The sequence below is a fragment of the Ursus arctos genome, unplaced genomic scaffold (assembly GCF_023065955.2).
Source record: "Ursus arctos isolate Adak ecotype North America unplaced genomic scaffold, UrsArc2.0 scaffold_1, whole genome shotgun sequence".
Classification (NCBI taxonomy): Eukaryota; Metazoa; Chordata; class Mammalia; order Carnivora; family Ursidae; genus Ursus; species Ursus arctos.
Genome location: NW_026622763.1, coordinates 27,273,799 through 27,293,333, shown reverse-complemented (window position 1 = coordinate 27,293,333; position 19,535 = coordinate 27,273,799). Strand labels below are relative to the sequence as shown.

Genomic DNA, 19,535 nt, shown 5'->3' with positions numbered 1-19,535 from the left:
AAGCTTTTAGCAATGGGGAGATTTAAAAGGTAATCATGTTGTGGTACCTAATGGGAAAAAATGATTTCTTTTCACTGGGTGGCCATCTGGATGGAATGAGTGGGAAGATTTAATTGGGGAGAAGGTCATTGGGTTGTAGTCTAAGTACACTATTTGGAAAACAAGCGAGGATCATTTCTAAGAAGGCAGAGTATGGTCAGTGGTGTCAAACTTAAAAGAAAACATAAGCAGCATGAGAATGAATGGGGCAGAAGTGGGAACTGGTATTATTAGAGAACTTTCATCCAAGAGAATGTGGGGATAGGAGAGCAAAGTTGTGAGGAAAACACAGGAAGGAGAAAAGACAGACGTAGCTTGTGTTCTAAGTTGAGATGATCTGTGAAAAAGTCACCTAGAAATAGCCCATTATTGGAAGTCTTATTATCAATAAATGTTATCCGGTAAAAGGGGTAACTTAAAAATGCCAAAGACAGAAATGAAGAATTATAGAGTAGGGAATAGGATCACAGGCTTCAGGAAGGAAACAGAATATAAGAACACAGGTCTTTCAAAAAGAAGCAAGGTAGAAGATCTGGAGCTCTAATAGACTTTGAATTTTGAAAGGCAGACGTCTCTCCCTCTGCTATTAAAAGGAAAGATGAGAATATGAATGTGCAGATGGCATGAAAACCTTGATATGCATAAATTAGAATTTTATTTTTCTATAACTTAGTTTCTGTGCAATGGCCCATTTCAATATGGTGACAGAAAGCTCAAGTAGTTCAAGATCCTGTCTTCCATTTTCCTGGTCCCCATTCCTCACAGGCCACTGCTGAGGGATCCCTTTCTTCTGTCTGTCTGCCAGCTCCTCTGTGACTCTTCCATGACATGCTCAGAAACCATGGTTCCACCGTTATGCCTGCTGCAGCTCAGGAATCTCTCACGCGTGTCCCCGGTACTGTCTGTCTAGACACACTCGCTCAGACATTCACTCTCTGGAGTTGTGCTTCTCCCTCAAGGTTCTGACCCAGGAAGTATGGAGTATGGCTTCTGGGACTCTCAAAGTTCTATTTCCCTCAACTCGCCTTCACCAGTCCTTCATGTTTCTTGTCTGGAGGTGAAACAGCAGCACAGGGTGGAAGGGTGTGTGCTATACTCGTACGGCATTTTGCTTAAATACTTGTACCCGTCTGAAGTCCTTACCATTTCTACATGGATTGTTGCTCCTGTAATCAACCAAGAAGATTTCCCCCCTTTTTTTTGGTGGGGTTTGGAGGCCCCCTTGCCTATCCCATGCCTTTTCTGAAGCAATGGACATAAAATATCTTATTATCTGGAGTGTATTGGGAAGGAGAGGAGATGGAATAATTTAACATTTCTAAAATATTAAAATACTACCAATACCAAGATGAAGAGAATGAGTTTATTGTAGATCTCCAGGGTGCCAGGCGTTTCTTCATTCCTAACAACTAACTTTTTAATGTGGGTATTATTGTTACCCCATTTTAAGGATGAAGCAGCAGAGGCTGTATGCAGTTGTGTAATGTAGCTGTAGTCATACTGCTGGTCAGAGGCAGAGCCACTTTTCTCTGAACTGCACCTTTCATTCTTCCTCTGTGAGTAGAGTTGAAGGGCAGAATGCGTATGAGCAGTCTTCAGAGAAAGCCACAGTGGAGAGTCTTGATCTTGGTCAGCCGTAAGTAAATATTGGTGGGGAGGTCTGGTGAAGTGAGAGAAATAGAGGGACTAGTAGTATCCAAGAGAGACAGAGACAGAAAGAAGTCGAGAAGTCGGTGGCTAAAACTATTGGTTGAATTCTATTCGAAGCAGCATCTAAGAAGCAGAAGCCGCACACGCGGCGGGAAACCAGAACTGATATCGCTATGTCAGGCCTGTAGAGGAGAGGGAAGCGTTTATGGCGCTAGAAAGGCGAGTAGAGAAGTAAATGATCATAACAGCTGACACAGAGTGATAAATGGAGGCTTTACGTTTTTGAACAAGGAACACTTCCATGAATTTGGAAGTAAAGCAGTACTCCATGATAAGGAAGTGAAGATGGAGGTTAGCAGTGTATCAGAAAGGGAAAGAACTTTGAAATCATGGTGTTAGAGAGATCATAATTTTATATTACTTCCACATATTCTTATTGCCATCTCTTGTCCAGTGGGTTTTAACCTCAAGTCACAAGAATCTAAGGAATGTCCAGGGCTTGCTGGTCTGGAAACAAAACCATGGACTGGAGGTGCCAACTCTTTTTCTTCTCATTATATGTAGGAAGAAAGAAACAAAAAGCAAAGATTGTATAGAAGAAAGATGATGACTTTTCTTTTTTTTTAAGATTTTATTTATTTATTTGACAGAGATAGATACAGCCAGCGAGAGAGGGAACACAAGCAGGAGGAGTGGGAGAGGAAGAAGCAGGCTCCCAGTGGTGGAGCCTGATGTGGGGCTCAATCCCAGAACGCTGGGATCGTGCCCTGAGCCAAAGGCAGATGCTTAACAGCTGAGCCACCCAGGCGCCCCAAGATGATGACTTTCAAATGATGCGACATGATTTCAAATGTGGACTCAACCTCTTCTGTGTGGTCTTAAATGGAAGAATAATTTGACTACTCGGTTGAGAGGCTTAACTAAGATTATGATCAGATGCCTGGCTTGGAACTGTGAACATAGAGCTGGAGCTCTACAAATGTAATCCATTTTTTCCATACCTTCATTTATTCAACAAATATTTTTTTGAGTAGCTAATTTTATGCCACAGATAATGTATTAGTCAGCATAGGTCACATTATGCTGCAGTAATGAACACTCCTCCCCCATGTCAGTTGCTTAGCACAACAAAAGTTTATATACCTCACTAACTCAAAGTCCGCTGCATGGTTAGGTGGCTTTGCCTCCACGTAGCAGTCCAAACTGCTTCCCTCGTTTAACCTAACAGTTGTAACACAAGATCTCCACAAGGATTACTGCCCCCGAAAAAGTGCTATTCAGAACTACTCTTTGATACTTCTCCCTGGAAGTGACACAACTCAGTCAGCTTGCAACCCATGGACCAGAACTAGTTCTGTGGCCTCTTCTACTAGGAACAGTTGAAGCTGGAGTCTTCTGTGTGCTTAGAAGAGAAAAGAACCAGACACTGATGAACAGAAGTAAAGTCTTCCACTACTTGGCAAGACACTGGGTGCTTAGAGTGAACAAACCAGTCATTCTTTATCTTTCCCTCATGGAGCTCTCAGTCCACAGTGACGTGCTGCTGGGAAACAATGGCGTGGGTAAAGAGCCAGGTTTCTGCCCAGGCAATGCAAGGAACGAGATCAAAGAGATAGCATCCCGTAAGGATAAAGTTATGTGGGAAAGTAGGAAAGGGTAACAGTTTAGTGTAAGTGACAAGTATGGAGAACTTAGAAATCCTCAATAAATATTTACTGAACGAATGTTAAATGAGGAATAAGAAGAAATTTAGCTCTACAAAACTAAACGGGAAAGGCAACAGAGAGAGAACAGATATAGGAAGAAAAAACACATGGAAACAGTTTATGCTTTTCGAATGTTCTGAATAATATTTGGGAATAAAAGCTGTTCTTGCTATATCTGCTGCTTCCAGTAAGCCTGAAATATTTCCGTGCTGGTCGCTTCTGCCATAGTTGGGCTGCTGAGGAACTCGTTCCCAGCCAGACTGTTTCATTCTTACCTATTCAAGAGTGAGGCGATTGTGGGAAGCTTGGACTTTGACCCATCTTCCACAATGTTTTGGGATCAATCAAGTTTGCTTGATAGGCCCCTATCAAATGTAGAAGAGTCACAAGAAAGTAGGAATTATGCTACCATACATACTGAAAATGGTACAACGTTAGCCAAAATCCTATGAATACAATTTGGTGGCAGAATGTGTGTGTGTGGGGGGGGGTAGTTCCTTAAAAGCATCAAAAATGATATATATTTAAAAATCTTTATTAAACAATAGAAAATAGGGGGGAAGAAACCTAAAGCAACCCCTGTTAACATTTTGATATAGTTCATCCCAGACTTTTTTCTAGGCACACATACCCATTTGTCTTATAAAAGCAGTTCATATGATAAATACTAGTCCATCATTTGCCTTTTACTTAACAATATTTCTCGGGTATTTTTCCATATCAAGAAGTATACTTCAATAAATTATTTTTTAAAGATTTTATTTTTAAGTAATCTCTACACCTAATGTGGGGCTCGAACTCACAACCCTGAGATCATTAGTCACAGGCTCCACTAACTGAGCCAACCAGGCACCCCCACTATAGCATTATTTTCAATAATGTTGGTTTTGTCTATGTATCCAAATATATTTCTTTATCGCCCCTCTAGGTTGTTTACAGATGGCTGCCATTATAAGCAATGCTGTTATGAACATATTCTAGCTGAATTTCTGTGCATCTCTTTAATTGTTTGATAGGGTAACTTTTCTGAATTACTGGGGCAAAAGTCATATACATTTTCAGGCTTATTATGCATATTACCAAATTGCACTCTAAAACATTGTTTCAATTATGTTTCTACTAGCAATGGATAAGAGCAAAAGAGTGTTTAGGAGCTGGTAAGTCTACAAGTATGGTTATAGAGAATTGACTATATTATTAAATGTGTGCTTAATCTTCATAGCTAATGGAAAAAGAGGCACCCACTATGTTATTTTAATCCTCCATCCTATATTTAATGCTTTGTGCTAAAGTTATAAATATGAGAGCTTCACAGTAGATTTCTTAGAAGAAATCTAAGACAGATTCACATACTCTGCTAAATGGGTTCATTAATATCATGGATGCTGGGATAGATTCCATGGATGACCCATTGGATATTTGGAATGAATTCCTCCCTCATCAAAATATATTGAGCTCTGCTATTGACTGTCATTCGTGCCTTGATATATGGCTGTGGCTAAATATCTGTGCACAGCATCTAATGATCATCTGAATGTTAGGAAATTTCTCATTCTTCTAAAGAGAAAACTGAGAAAAAAATTAGCAAAATTCACTATGTAACTTAGAGGGACATAAATGAAATAAAGTATCTACTTATAATATGTGATCTCCTAATTTAGACATAAATAGTACTTCAAAGCGCATATCATGTAAAATAATTTTAGAAGTATTGCTCTTTTCCCACCCTTAAATTTCATGAAGCAGTTTTAGCCCAACTCCCCCTTCCGTGCATTCTTGACATCAGTATGGTGGGTGCCATCTTTTCAGGAAGCTGGCGTGTTTCCAGCACCTGTCATCTGGAACCCCATCTAAGCTGCTTGGGGTGCAAGACTTGGGAAACTGTCATCACTGGAAATCTTTTCCTTAGCTATAAAAACCCACTTGCTACTCACAATCTCCAATAACCACTTATTCTATTACTTTTTTTTTTTTTTTTTTTTTTGGTGATCTTTAAAATACTTGTTTTCAACGATATCCAACAGTTTGAACTGTTAGGTCATGTCTCTCAAAATAATTACTAAGTCCATATTAAATTCCTTTGCTTCAGTTTTTTCCAGTCCCATCGAGTGAATGACTGCTTCCACAATCCAAAAACTGTTACCATTAGGCGCTGTTTCAGGTTAATGCAACTTCACTAAACAGTACTTTGTTCAAAACAAAGTAATTGAGAAAGTGCCCAGTATTATGAGAAACGTTAGAAGGACTTTAGTATAAAATGCCTCTTTTCCTGAGGGATAATTTTGGGGAAGAAAAAATCTCACTTTACATTCGTCCATATATTATAGTTTAAACAAGAGAGGGATTCATACAAATCTCTTTTGTGGTCTTATGCAAAGTGACTGTTGAATATGAAAGGTTTTGTCTACCTATAAAAATATCTAAAGAAATGGGTGAACTGCTTTATTTTTCATTTAAGTAAATTGAATAAAAACATTCTTAAATATCAAAAGGATACCGTAGGGTTGTAACGCATGTATCTTGCATGGAAACACTAAAGTACAGGTTATAAAGGCTGCTGCCTTGAAAACACTCATATTGGAATCTACAGCTTCTACCCGATTAAACCTCCTCCCAACCCCAAACCGCATCTATTTTAAGTTTAATACAAAACAAACAAACAAACAAAACAGCAGGAAATATTTAGAATAAGTATTCTCTTGAGGATCTATAGCCAACATTTTTGGAACTCAAAATGAAAAATTTAGAGAACAGAGTGGCTAGATTTCCCTATAGTCTTACTCTCTCTTTAAGATATATTATGTTATATTGTTTCCATTCTTTTCATCTAAGTACTTCCCAGAGAATCAGACTAAAAGAACATATTACAGATTAGGTGGCAGCTATTGGATTGATATTGTTGAAGATAGCATATGGTGTATTCTTCACTTTCAAACTGTTTTGAGTCTTTGTTCTTGCCCACAGCATATACAGTATATATGAGAACTATCCAAAACTTCCCAATGGCACATGTATCTAATATGCATCATTTTAAAAAGCGATCAACAATTCGCCATTGCATTCTTTATTATTTGAAGTAAATCAAATCAAGAGATACAGAGCTTAATATAAGTTGTTATAGAACTCAAATTCTATAAACTCTCATAATTCCTTAAGATTATAAATGCTGTTTTAAAATGTTAATCAGAAGATGCATTTGTTTTAGTTCTTGATACTGAAAATATTGACTGAATTGTGAATTAACACATTTAGGGTTGCAGATGTCATTTTTCATGAGATTTCCTGAATGATGTAATTTTCATATTTCATATAGCAGTTTGATCAATTTACAGATTTATTTTACATAATTAGTTGGTAAATGAGAAATTCAATTGCTGATATATAACTATTTCTCTATAATATAAAAAAATAAGTTAAAATTCTGAATTATAAATAAAAAAACAAATATTTTGAAGACATCTGGTCCACATCTGTCTGAAATAAGATAATTTAAAACAGTGCAATTAACTGCAAAAATACTGAAATATTCACACCTTACAATGTAAAAAATAACTCATTTCATTTTAATGTGATTTCTTGAACTGATGAATTTTTTTTTATTTTAGTGTCCTTTAGCCTCTCATTCTGTCATTATAAAGAAGACTGACAAGCTAAACAAACAAAAATAATCCATGTTTTTCAAAGCCTCTACTAAATGAAAGAATTATCTTTATTACTATTCTTTCATGAGTTGACTAACCTCCACTCCTGAGTTAATACTCAGCGGACTTAGATTCAGGCCTACCCCCTTTTGATGTATTTATAATTCTCCATTCAATTATTTAAAATGAGAGATTAGTGAGAGAGTCTGTAATCTTGCTCCCTAAATTGTGCATTCCTTGTGGGCACAAAGGGGTTCAGTAAATGTGAGAGGAAGGTATTCAGACCCATGAAAATGAAAAACATCTTTGGTACATTCTCATGATCAGTAGAGAATCGTCCTTTGAAGACTGGTCTTTTCTTTTGTTAAAAACCCGTGTTAAGTGGAAAATTAACCATTTTAGGAGAAAGGAAAATACACTAGACTTTCTATAGTCTAACCAAAAAAATGTGAAAAACAAGATAGATTTCTCCTTTAATAAAAGGCTGCAGAGCCTTAAGATTTCAATAGAACTGGGTTTTGATTCATGAGAGAGAAGTTACATTCATGAAATCACTCAATGCTGATGCTACAATTTAAGGTTATAGGGGGAAATCTCTGCTTGGATGCCAGAGGCTCCCTTAACTAGCAATAGACCACAAAAGGAATTGATACTGTGAAAAGTGAAAACATCGTTTCTAACACATACCCTAAGGTTTCACAAGTATTTTGTGTGTTTATTTCCAGGGAGCATGATAAAGATCCAGAGAGTTTTTTTAAGGTATTAATGCACCTTAAGGATTTAGGACTCAATTTCCATGTGTCTGTCCTTGGAGAAACCTTCACAGATGTCCCAGGTATCTCTTTTGAATTTTCTAATGTGTAATTTTATAGATGACATAAGCTGTACAACTTAAGTATTAATTTCCATGTTTCCCTTTGTTAGAATAATCAAGATGAGCACTGTTAACCAAAAGATTATACGATGGCATTAAAGTGTGATTCAATTAAAAAAATACTTAAGTAAGCATTCTTTGATTTAAGTTGAGAACGTGAAGTCATCTCTTTTATCAAATATAGTTTATACAATGTAACTTGATGTAAATAAAATATATTGCTTTAGGCATCTTAACACTTAAGGAAAGTGGGAATTTGTAATTGAATATACAACCTCTCACCCCTGGGGTCACTGGTTTGAATCCTACTTGCATTGGTAATGGCTGAAATACATTACCATCTGTTAGGTGGACTGTGTAAAGCATTTTGGCATCAGACTTGTAATGTGGACTAGCCCACAGTCTACATGTAGTTGTCATTGGCCCATGCCTTTTTTATTGCATTGCGGAAACACAAAACTCTGAAGCTGATGGCAGCAGCTCTTCTCATTCTTAATGCCACATGGACCCTCGTCAGAGCCATTTCCTTCGCCCTCATTCTCAGTGGACATGTTTGGGTCAGTAAGATGGGCATCCTGGCCCCTTTCATAAGCACTTAAGTGTTCATATTATTTTAATTGAGGAATAGTTGACATACAATGTTACATTAGTTATAATATTATATTAGTACAATAGTGATTTGACATTTGTATACATTGTGGAAACAGTTACTACTATAAATCTAGTCACCATCTGTCACCTTCCAAAGTTAATACAATATCATTGACTGTATCCCCCATGTTGTACATTACATCCCCATGACTTGTAACTTGTAACTGAAAGTTTGTACCTCTTAATCCCCTTCATCCGTATCACCCCCAACCCCCTCCTCTCTGGCAACTGCCAAACTATTCTCTGTATCTATGAGTCTGGGGTTTTGTGTTTTGTTTGTTTTGTTTTGTTAGATTCTACATGTAAGTGAAATCATACAGTATGTGTCTTTATCTGATTTACTTTGCTTAGCATAATGCCTTCAAAGTCTACCATGTTGTTGCAGATGTCAAGATTTCATTTTTTATGGCTGAGTAGTATTCCCGTGTGTGTGTGTGTGCGTGTGTGTGCGTGCACCAAGTCTTCTTTATCTTCTTTATCTCTGTTATTGGACATTTAGGTTATTTTCATATCTTGGTTATTGTACATAATGCTACAGTGAACATAGGGGCACATATATCTTTCCAAATTAGTATTTTTGTTTTCTTTGGATAAATACCCAAAAGTGGAATTGCTGGATTATGTATTGGTCCTATTTTTAAATTTTTGAGGAACTTCCATACTGTTTTCCATAGCAGCTGCACTAACTTACATTCCCACCAGCAGTACATGAATGTTTCCTTTGCTGCACATCCTCACCAATATTTGTTATTTCTTGTCTTTCTGATAATAGCCATTCTGGCAGGTATAGCGTGATATTTCATTGTGCTTTTGATTTGCATTACCCTGATACTTAGTGATGTTGAGCATCTTTTTCATGTGCCTATTAGTCATCTGTATGTCTTCTTTGGAAAAGTGTCCATTCAGATCCTCTGCCATTTTTTAATTAGATCGTTTGGGGTTTTTTGTCAGTAAACTGTACAAGTTCTTTATATATTTTCAGTATTAACCCCTTATTGGATATATGACTTACAAATATCTTCTCACATTTCACTGGTTGCCTTTTCATTTTGTCGATGGCTTCCTTAGCTGTGCAGAAGCTTTTTAGTTTGTTGTAGTCCCATATGCTTATTTTTGCTTTTGTCTCCCTTGCCTCTTGAGTCAGAGCCAAAAAAAAAAAAAAAAAAGTGCTAAGGTTGACATCAAGGAGCTTACTGCCCATCTTTTCATCTAGGAGTTTTATAGCTTCAGGTCTCACATTTGAATCTTTAATGCATATTGAGTTAATTAGTATGTATGGTGTTATAAGATGGTGCTCCAGTTTTATTCTTGTGTAGGTAGCTGTCCAGTTTTCCCAACACCATTGTTGAAGAGTCTATTTTTTCTCCATTGCATATTCTTGCCTCCTTTGTTGTAAATTAATTGACGGTATGTGTGTGGGTTTATTTCTGGACTCTGTATTCTGTTCTGTTGATCTATGTGTCTATTTTAATGCTGATACTGTACTGTTTTTGATTACTATAGCTTTGTAGTGTAGTTTGAAATCGGGGAGTGTGTTACCTCTAGCTTTGTTCTTCTTTCTCAAGATTATTTTGGATATCATGTTCTTTTGTGGTTCCATACACATTTTAGAATTATTTGCTCTAGTTCTGTGAAAAATGTCATTGGAATTTTGATAGGAATTGAATTGAATCTGTAGATTGCTTTGAGTAGTATGGACATTTTAACAATGTTAATTCTTCCGATCCATAAGCAAAGAATATCGTTCCATTTATTTGTGTCTTCTTCAATTTCTTCACCAATGTCTTGTAGTTTTTAGTTTATAGGTCTTTCACCTTCTTGGTTAAATTTATTCCTATGTATTTTATTCTTTTTGATGTGATTGTAAATGGAATTATTTTCTTGAATTCTAATAGTTTGTTATCAGTGTATAAAAATGAAATAGATTTTTGTACATCAGTTTTCTATCCTGCATCTTTACTGAATTCATTTATTAGTTCTAACAATTTTTGGTGGAGTCTTTAGAGTTTTCTATATACGGTATCATGTCATTTGCAAATAGGGACAATTTTACTTCTTCCTGTCTGATTTGTATGCCGTTTATTTCTTTTTCTTACCTAATTGCTATGGCTAGGACTTCTATTACTGTGTTGAATAAAAGTGACTAGCATGGTCATCCTTGTCTTGATTCTGATCTTAGGCAAATTCTTTTTTAAAAGAAATCTTATTTTTAAGCAATTTCCACACTCAACGTGGGTCTCAAACTCACAACCCTGAGATCAAGAGTCACATGTTCTATTGACTGAGCCAGTCAGGTGCCCTTGATTCTTTTTTTTTTTTTAATGTTTTTTTATTATATTATGTTAGTCACCATACAGTACATCCCTGGTTTCTGATGTAAAGTTTGATGATTCATTAGTTACGTATAACACCCAGTGCACCTTGATTCTGATCTTAGAGGAAAAGCTTTCCAATTTTTTTAGATTTTCACTGTTGAGTGTGATGTTAGATGTGGGTTTATCATATATGGCTTCTTTATGTTGAGGTACATTTCCTCTATACCCACTTTGTTAAGAGTTTCCATAAATGAATATTGAATTTTATCAGATGCTTTTTCTACATTTATTAAGGTGATCATATGATTTTTATTTTTCATTCTGTAAATGTGGTATATTACGTTGAGTGGTTTGCAGATCCCACTTGGTCATGATATATGATCCATTTAATCTCTTGTTGAATTTGGTTTGCTAATATTTTGTTGAGGATTTTTGCATCTATGTTCATCAGGAATATTGGCCTATAATTTGCACGTGTGTGTTTGGGGGGGGTGTTCTTCTTTGCTTTTGGCATCAGAGTAATGCTAATCTCACAAAATGAGTTTGGAAGCTTTGGTAGGAAGTGTGGTAGAATAGGACCAAAGTATGGAGGTTCTTGATAACCAAAGTCGATCAGATAAAAGTAAGAAATAAGGAACCTAGATCGTGAACAGGAAAGAAATGTGATAAAACTTGTATTTTAGGAAGCTTTATCTTTCAGTGGTATGTAGGCAGATTCACAGTAAGACACTACAGTGGTAATCCAAATGTGATTCTTGAAGTGGTAGCTGAGAGATTAGTGAGAGGGATGTATGACAGAGATAGTCTCAAGGAAAGCACAGAAAGGAATTTGAAGATGGATAGCTGAAGATGGATAGATGGATAGAAAAAAGGAAGAAAAGTTCTGCTCATTTGCAAAGCTGGTGAGTCTTGTTTGTGACAGCACTAAGGTGTTTGTGGATGGACTGAGAAGTACGGCTGGAGGAAGTCCCTTAGCAGAAGGCTTCTCAGCCAGTTTTACTACTGGGTAATTTTAAGCCACCGCTACAGAAAAGACTAGGATTTTACACAGGGCCATGTTCTTGGGATCACAGTCTCCCTTCCCACACATTAACATTGAGCTATTTAGATTAGTATGGAGGGTTAAAAGTGAAGTGTGAAGCCTCAGGGGCCCAGATACTGAGTGCTCAGTAGTTATAGGTCTAATCTCATTATTCAACTTTGGCTTGACTGTATCATATACTTACTGAGCACTGTAGGAGGGGAATTCCACCGTGAGCAAGACTCAGCCTCCACCTTCAGGGAGCTCTGCCTTGGGAAGATGCTTACATACAATTAACAGGCAACTAAGAAGCTGTGAAATAATTAGGGAATGTTGTGGAAGCCCACAGGAAGGGGTATCATATTATCTATGATGTTTCCAGTCTCAACTGGGGCTCCTTCTGCCTCTGGTCCATTTCTGTCATTCCAAATGTGAGTCAGCTTTCTTCATGGCTACAGCAATTCACCTTGCACATAAGAAGAGTCCCAGTTGTTGTATAGACCAACGAATCGGGTAGCTTTCCAGGTTATGTTCCTAGAGGGCCACCTTGCCAATCTTTAAAGTTTTCCTAACAGGCCATTCTGTGTATTTTCAGCCATTCTTATCATTGTTTTGGTCTAACAAACACTTACATAGCACTCACTGTATTCCAGGCATGGTTCTAATCGATTTACAAATATTAATTCTAACATCTCATAACAGTCTCGTTCACTATTATTATCTCCATTTTTCTCAGGTGGTAAAACTGAGGCGAAGAGAGATTAAGTAAGGTCACATAGCTAGCTAGGTAGTATTTTTTTACTACTGTGGTAGTGGCTTTCTGTGTTCTTGTTTTCCAGACCTTTTCTCTAAGTTTAAGCATTTTTTTTCCCCTCAGCTTACCATCCAACACTTCACAAAAGGATTACCTAACAAGCATACATTTCTTCACCTGTTGTCTCTTCTGGATGCTACAGTAACATATCTAAAACCCATACCATAACCCAATTTACATACTCTGTAATATCAGCCAGAGTACTTACTCGCAATGCTATTAACATTGTAAGAAGTGGTTTTCTTATAAATAATTGCAATAATAATTATTATTATGCTATTAATTGCTACTATTTATTGACACTTTGCTTCTTACTTGGTCCTTTGCCACATTATTTACAATAATGCTCATGATAAACCCAATGGAGTAGGTATTATTATTCCACTTAACAGGTAGAAAGACTGAGACTCTGAAGGCTTAAGTCATTTTGATTGCACTGCCTGTGAGTTAAACTTTTCTCTTTCACATAGAAGACTTGATGTATTGGAAAACCAAAAAAGGCTTAATATATAACCACAGGACCACTCATTAGTCTTTTTTTTTTTTTGCTTTTTAATCAAGATATGACTTTTATATAACATTGCATAAGTTTAAGGTGTCCAACATGTTAATTTGATGCACTTATGTTTTGTAATATGATTACCACTGTAGCTTTAGCTAACACCTCTCTCACATCACATAATTATCTTTTCTTTTTTGTGAAGAACACATTTAAAATCTAGTCTCTTAGCAATTTTGAAGTATATAATATAGTATTGTTGGCTATTATCAATGTGTTATGCTTTAGATATCCAGAATTTATTCTCTTTTAGTTGCAAGTTTGTGCATTAATTTCTTTGTCTCCAACTTCCTTCTCCTTCCCTCTTCGCAGATTTCTTAGGGAAATCTAGCACATCTGAGTGATGGTGTTAATGCCAGTGAGTTTTACTGCCCTTTCGATGAAACAATCTCCATTAAATTTCTTTTGAAAATGTTAAAAATTTTAGTAGAACAACTTGTAGAGTCTCCATACTATTGATTATTTTCAAGTATGTTTATTATTTTCAAATTATATTGTCGTAAGGTTTTTATAATCCTTTTTCTGAAAAGTGTGGTAGATTATGGTTCTACTCTATAGACACATTATTTCTAGCTCTTTTGTGTCATCTTTTCATTTTACAAAAGAGTAGAAAGCTCTAGCACAATGATTATTCCAGGTTCCCAGAGCTGGGCAGCGTGGGTGAGATAGGCAGGAGATAATGGCAAGGTTAGGAGTCAGCCGGGGAGTCTGTCTCCTCATCCCTATATGCTTCTGTGCATATTCAGTAAATGTTTTTTAAATATCTTCTTTGTGCCAAGCACTATGCGAGACATTTAGAATGAAACAGCGAATAAAGCAGACATGTGTTGGGATGTTTGCAATTTGTCGTCCCATAGCAGAGCTCGATTCATCACTTATTAGAACATTCCTTAGAAACATCAGAACTTGCCATTTCTTGAACACTTAGCATGTGCCAGGTACTGTTCTAAGCTCTTGGGGCATTTCCTCACTTACTCTTCACTATTGTGATTACCATTTTACTGCTGAGAAAAGTAAGGCGTGAGGAGGTTAAGTCACTTGCCTGATATCACCCATCCATCCAATTATGAAACCACATTTCAAACTTTGTCAGTCCAAAGCATTGAGTATTCTACATGGAAGCCCACATGATCATCCTTGTTTTAAAGATACCCAAATAATAGTTGGATATATTTAGTGTTCGATACATATTATTTGAATGAATGAAAGAATGAGTTTGGCATAGAGAACAATACAATTTACATATCATATCAGGTATGTAGAAATCTACATTGAAACTCTTTTCAAGTATTAGTGAGTTAGTGACTGAAAATAGAGAACCCTAGGACTTAAGGAAGTCTAAGTGATTTTATATTATATTTTCTATTTTATATAGGAGACTTTGATTTAACATAAATCTGTTTTTCAGTTTTTTTCTCATCTTTCACCTCCTATATCAGTCAAAATAAGCTGAGTTCTGCTAAACTAACAGACAACCTTAAAATCTCAGTGGCTTGAAACATAAGATTTTCTTCTTACTCATGCTACATTTATTACAGGTGGGCAGTAGTGTTCTACTCATTTTGGTCATTCAGGGACCCAGCCTTGCAGAGACACCCAAGCAACCACCATCTCAAACATTACCAGTTAACCGTGCCAGATGGAAGAGAAAACTAGGAGATCCTGCCATTAACAATATACTGCTCTATCCTAAAAGTGACATAAGGTTCCACTCAACGCATTGGCCAGAACTTGTTGCAAAGCACTGAACAACTATAAGGGCGGGGGGCGGGAGGAGCAGGAAATACAGTCCTGAGTTGGGCCCAGAATGGGGAAAGAACAGAAATATTTGGTGAATAGCACTATTGACCACCGTAGCTCCTTAATATGCATCATGATCTGTGGCTCATCAGAGAGAAAACCAAGCCTGTCCAAGATGTCTGCCTTAATCTGAGGGAGCCTATCCCCATTGAGTAAAGAAATCTTAACAAATTTAAGAGTACTCCCCACAGCCTTCTCCATGGAGACAACCTAGCTGGTGTCTGAAGATATATCTAGCAACCTTGTATCACAAGGCAGAGTAATATGAAGTCAAATTGGCCTCTGTGGGAATGATGTGAATTATCACTTACAGGTGACCTGACATTTTGGAAAAGTTATAGTGACAGTCATGAGTAGTTTTACCCTCTACCCCCAAGGGACGTATGACAATGTCCAGAGACCTCCTAGTTGCTACAGCTGCGGGGGCTGGAGGGGCAGGGTGCTACTCACAGGTAGTATATAGAGGTCAGAGTTGCTGCTAACCATCTTACGATGCACAGGACAGCCCCCCACAACAAAGAATTATCCAACCTAAAATGTCAATAATGCCAACACTGAGAAACTCTGATATATAGGAATTGAAGTCAGAAGATCAGGTTTGGACTGAGTCCTGTAGCTTCCTCTGTTAACCTCAGTTAATCCATCTGTACAGTACAAAGGGGGAGATGGGAATGAGAAATACAACAATAAAAACACCTGCCCTACCCACTTCAGTGAGTTAGAATGAAGATTTCAGCACAATTAATTTGGGAGAAAGTGTTTTCTTAACTACCAGGCAGATTTTGTTATATGATTCACGTACTTCCCTTCAGAGTTTGTATGTAGAGTGAGTCTTTAATACATTTTGGATCCAAAGAAGACATTAATGATGCTGAACCTTAAAAGTTTATTTCTGACATTATTTTAATTATTTTTAATTTGGAAAATTGAAAGATCATTCTGGTACATAAAGCATCCATCAGACTCCATGTTGCAAATGAACCAAAAAACCCAGCAGCTCCTCAATGCAAATATTTTAGTTTTGACCAGTTCTCATGAAAGGGTCACATTGTTAGCCCTTGATGGTTTAAAAAAAAAAAAAAACGCAAATGCTTAAGATATCAAGTCAGTGGAATGTGTTTGTATACTTCATAATTTCCCACAAATGATAATTCTAAACAAAAAAATTTTTTTTCTGTGAACAGCCAAAGCCTCACAGCAGGGCTCTTCTTTCCCGACCGCAGACACGGTGTGAGAAGGAGTTTTAGCTTTAGACATTGGGGAACCAGAAAGGTTTCAAGGAAAGTAAAAACCTGAACTACAGTTTTGGCAGATAGAAATCCTTCTGGTTCACCTTTAATTAGAGGTTAAGAACAGTATGTGAGAAACTTCTGGTTAGTATCTGGCATGACAATGGTTATTACTGTGATCTTGGCATATTTCTGCTCCTTAGTTCTGGAGTCAAATGTTGGATGATTATATAACATTTCCCTCCGCTCCCATCTCTCTTTTCACTCCCAGCTACAGTTTCATTTTCAGAAGAGCAGCTACACTATGGGGGGTGGGGGGAAGAATGCAATAGAAAGTTTCTAGGAAAGCAAATAGCTTATACCACATTAATATAAAGGTGGAAAATTTTTCTACAAGGGGAGCCCAGCAGAAGGAAAGCTTATAAATATATGGATCAATGTTGAATTAAAAGATTATTACATATGACATGAAAGAAGTGTGCCAGTAAAACTGAATAAACTCATTCTCTCTAGATCATACCGTTCCTCAAACCTTTCCTTCTCCTTTTGTTTCTTGTAATGTTATTACTACCTACTTTTTCCCCTAACATAGAAGTATTTACCGAGCTCCTATCGTGGTCCGGCACCATACTGTGGACACCAAGAGTAGAAGATGTGGTTCCTGCCCTCTAGAACCTTATTGTCTGGGAAGCAAAAGTGTTTTTATAATTGTTTCATTATACCATGCCCTTGTTTATATTAGAACATTTTCAAATAACTTTAATATATTACTTGATAACCCTTACAGCAATGTAGTAGACACTCAAACGAATATTAGCATCCCAAATTTGTAGCTGAGGAAAATGATCCACGTTGGCCCCATTTAAGTAGCATGGATCTGAGGTAGATTCTCGGTGGACAGAACCACCTTCACATGTTTCTTATAAATAAGCATATAGTTAGTTTCCCAAGAACATGATTTAGAACAGAAATCTTCTGTCTCTTAGTCCTTTGCCGAAGAAAACAACAAAAAATAATGGGGAAGTAAGGAAGTTTCTATAAATGTGGACATATATGCTCCTGACAGGAAATAATAAATACTGTAATAAAAATGACAATATCTCTTAAGATAACTTATGAATTTAACAAGATTCCAATAAAGATGCCAAAATATTACTTTATATCTCTTCACATACTTCTAGCATACTAGCTAGAAGATACTATGTATCTAGCATACTTCTAAAATTCATATAAAATAAATAAATAAATGCGCAGAATATCGAAGGATTTTCTAGCAAAGGAGTAACAACGGGAAACATGCCCTACCGTCTTCAGAACTTATATGGAGTGATAACTTTTAAAAGAGTACTTTAACAGGGGCGCCTGGGTGGCTCAGTCGGCTAAACGTCTGCCTTCAGCTGAGGTCATGATTCTGGGGTCCTTGGATTGAGTCTTGCATCGGGCTTCCTGCTCAGTGGGGAGCCTGCTTCTCTCTCTCTTTCTGCCCCTCCCCTTGCTTGTACTCTCTCTGACAAAGAAAAATAAATAAAATCTTTAAAAAAATTTTTTTAAATAAATAAAAGAGTACAGATTCAAAGTAGAACAATAGACAAAATAGAGAATTCAGAAGTAAACTCAATTTGTATGTAAATTTAATATCCAGCAAACTTAGGATAACAAAAATTAATATACTTATTCCAGCTCTAAAGTGTAATATTATTAGTGAAAGCAAGAAAATAAGTAAAATAAATAGCTACAGTGCACAAAAAAAAAATTCACGAAAGAAATCAAGTATAGATTTTAAGTATACATTATAGATAAAGGTATACAGAAGCATCAACATAGTGTAAGCACAGTAACTTACTGAACTCCTACTCCGTGCCCAGCGCAAGGCTGGGGCTTGTACTCTGATAGTCCATTTGATATCACAACAGTCCTCTCGGTAGGTACAATTACTGTCCCCTATGTACGAGCGAAGACACAAAGGCCTAAGTTAAATAATTTGCCCAAAGTCACACAACTAATAATAAAGATAATGATACCCAAAGAAATCAACACTAAATCAAATTTTGGGGCAAAAAATCTAATTTTACCTGTTACAAAGTAAGTATAAGTACAGGGAATAGGACAGAGCAGTTACGTGGACCCAAGAATAAAAGTAAAGGCGTATCCTAACGAAGACTAGCCAGTTTATGGAGAATCATCTGCATGAATAATGATGGCAATGTAAAAAAAATTTTTTTTAGTCAAACCCTTTGTTTGGGTGATTTCACGTCAAAGAATGTATCCCATGGGAACCCATCCTATGCCTTTCTTCCAAATGTCTGTCAAGAAATTGTCCTCAAAAGTTGTAACTATGAAAACATGACTGAAGAAAAATGCTCTTTCATTTTCCTAAACAGGAGTCCTCAAAGTTTACGATATATGTGCACTCAGGGAAGACTTAAGGAAATGGATAAATTAATTAAATAACAAGTGGGAAAAGATCAAGACATTGATGAACCAATAGGAAACTAGAAACAGACCCTAATTTTAAAAGCCTGTACATGTGTGTATGACAGAAGGGTGATAGATAGGAGGTCTTAGAATATGACTTGTGCACCTTGTTTTGGTATTTTATCCTTTTGAATTCCTCTAGTCGGATATGGTCATGATTTGAACTGCAGTGTGGTCAAAATAATATGTGCCTCAATAATAATAGTCCCTTGACTATGGTAGAAGGCCTGCCTGTTTTTACAAATTCATGTTTCCTGCAATGTCTTATCAGCCCCAGAGCCTCTTGACAGACACAGCAGAATAGGGAGGGAATATCTGGATCCAGCTAGCGAGCTTTTCCAGCTATAGCTCTCCTGGCCTAAATTGTTACATTTGTAAAATGGAAACCATCAGAGCTACATGGTACAATGGAATGAATTCTATCCTGGAATTTAAAAGGCTCAAGGTCGGCTTACAGCTCTGCCACTGAGCAGCCACCTCTCTCCTAGCCTCTGCTTACTTATCCATAAAATAAAGTCACCCAAAAGAGGTGAGAACTAGAAGGGACCTTGGAGATTAGGGTATGTCAGCTTTTAAAATGAAGTGCATGTCCCACCCCCAAGAGAATTTCACATAGTGACACTTTCTGGAAAAAATCTCACATAGTGACACTTTCTTATTGTGAAAACAACAAGTATAAGAATTCTGCTTTATCTAGCTGTACTTTAGTTTTTATCATCCTGATATCTGTCTGCACTCCCAATCCCAACTCCCACCGTCAG

General features: G+C 36.8%; 1 protein-coding gene across 15 annotated transcripts in view; it reads left to right on the top strand.

Annotated features, from left to right (window-relative positions):
- The window catches only part of GTDC1 (glycosyltransferase like domain containing 1), a 403,975-nt gene that overhangs the window by 336,858 nt on the left and 47,582 nt on the right, over window positions 1–19,535 (top strand). For all 15 annotated transcript variants that reach the window (XR_008961106.1, XM_057317423.1, XM_057317422.1 and 12 more), the window contains one exon: window positions 7,762–7,871. Coding sequence is in view for 14 of the 15 variants with exons in the window: in XM_057317423.1 (XP_057173406.1) it covers window positions 7,762–7,871 (110 nt within the window). In the remaining variant the exon portion in view is untranslated. The remainder of the gene's footprint in view (window positions 1–7,761; window positions 7,872–19,535) is intronic.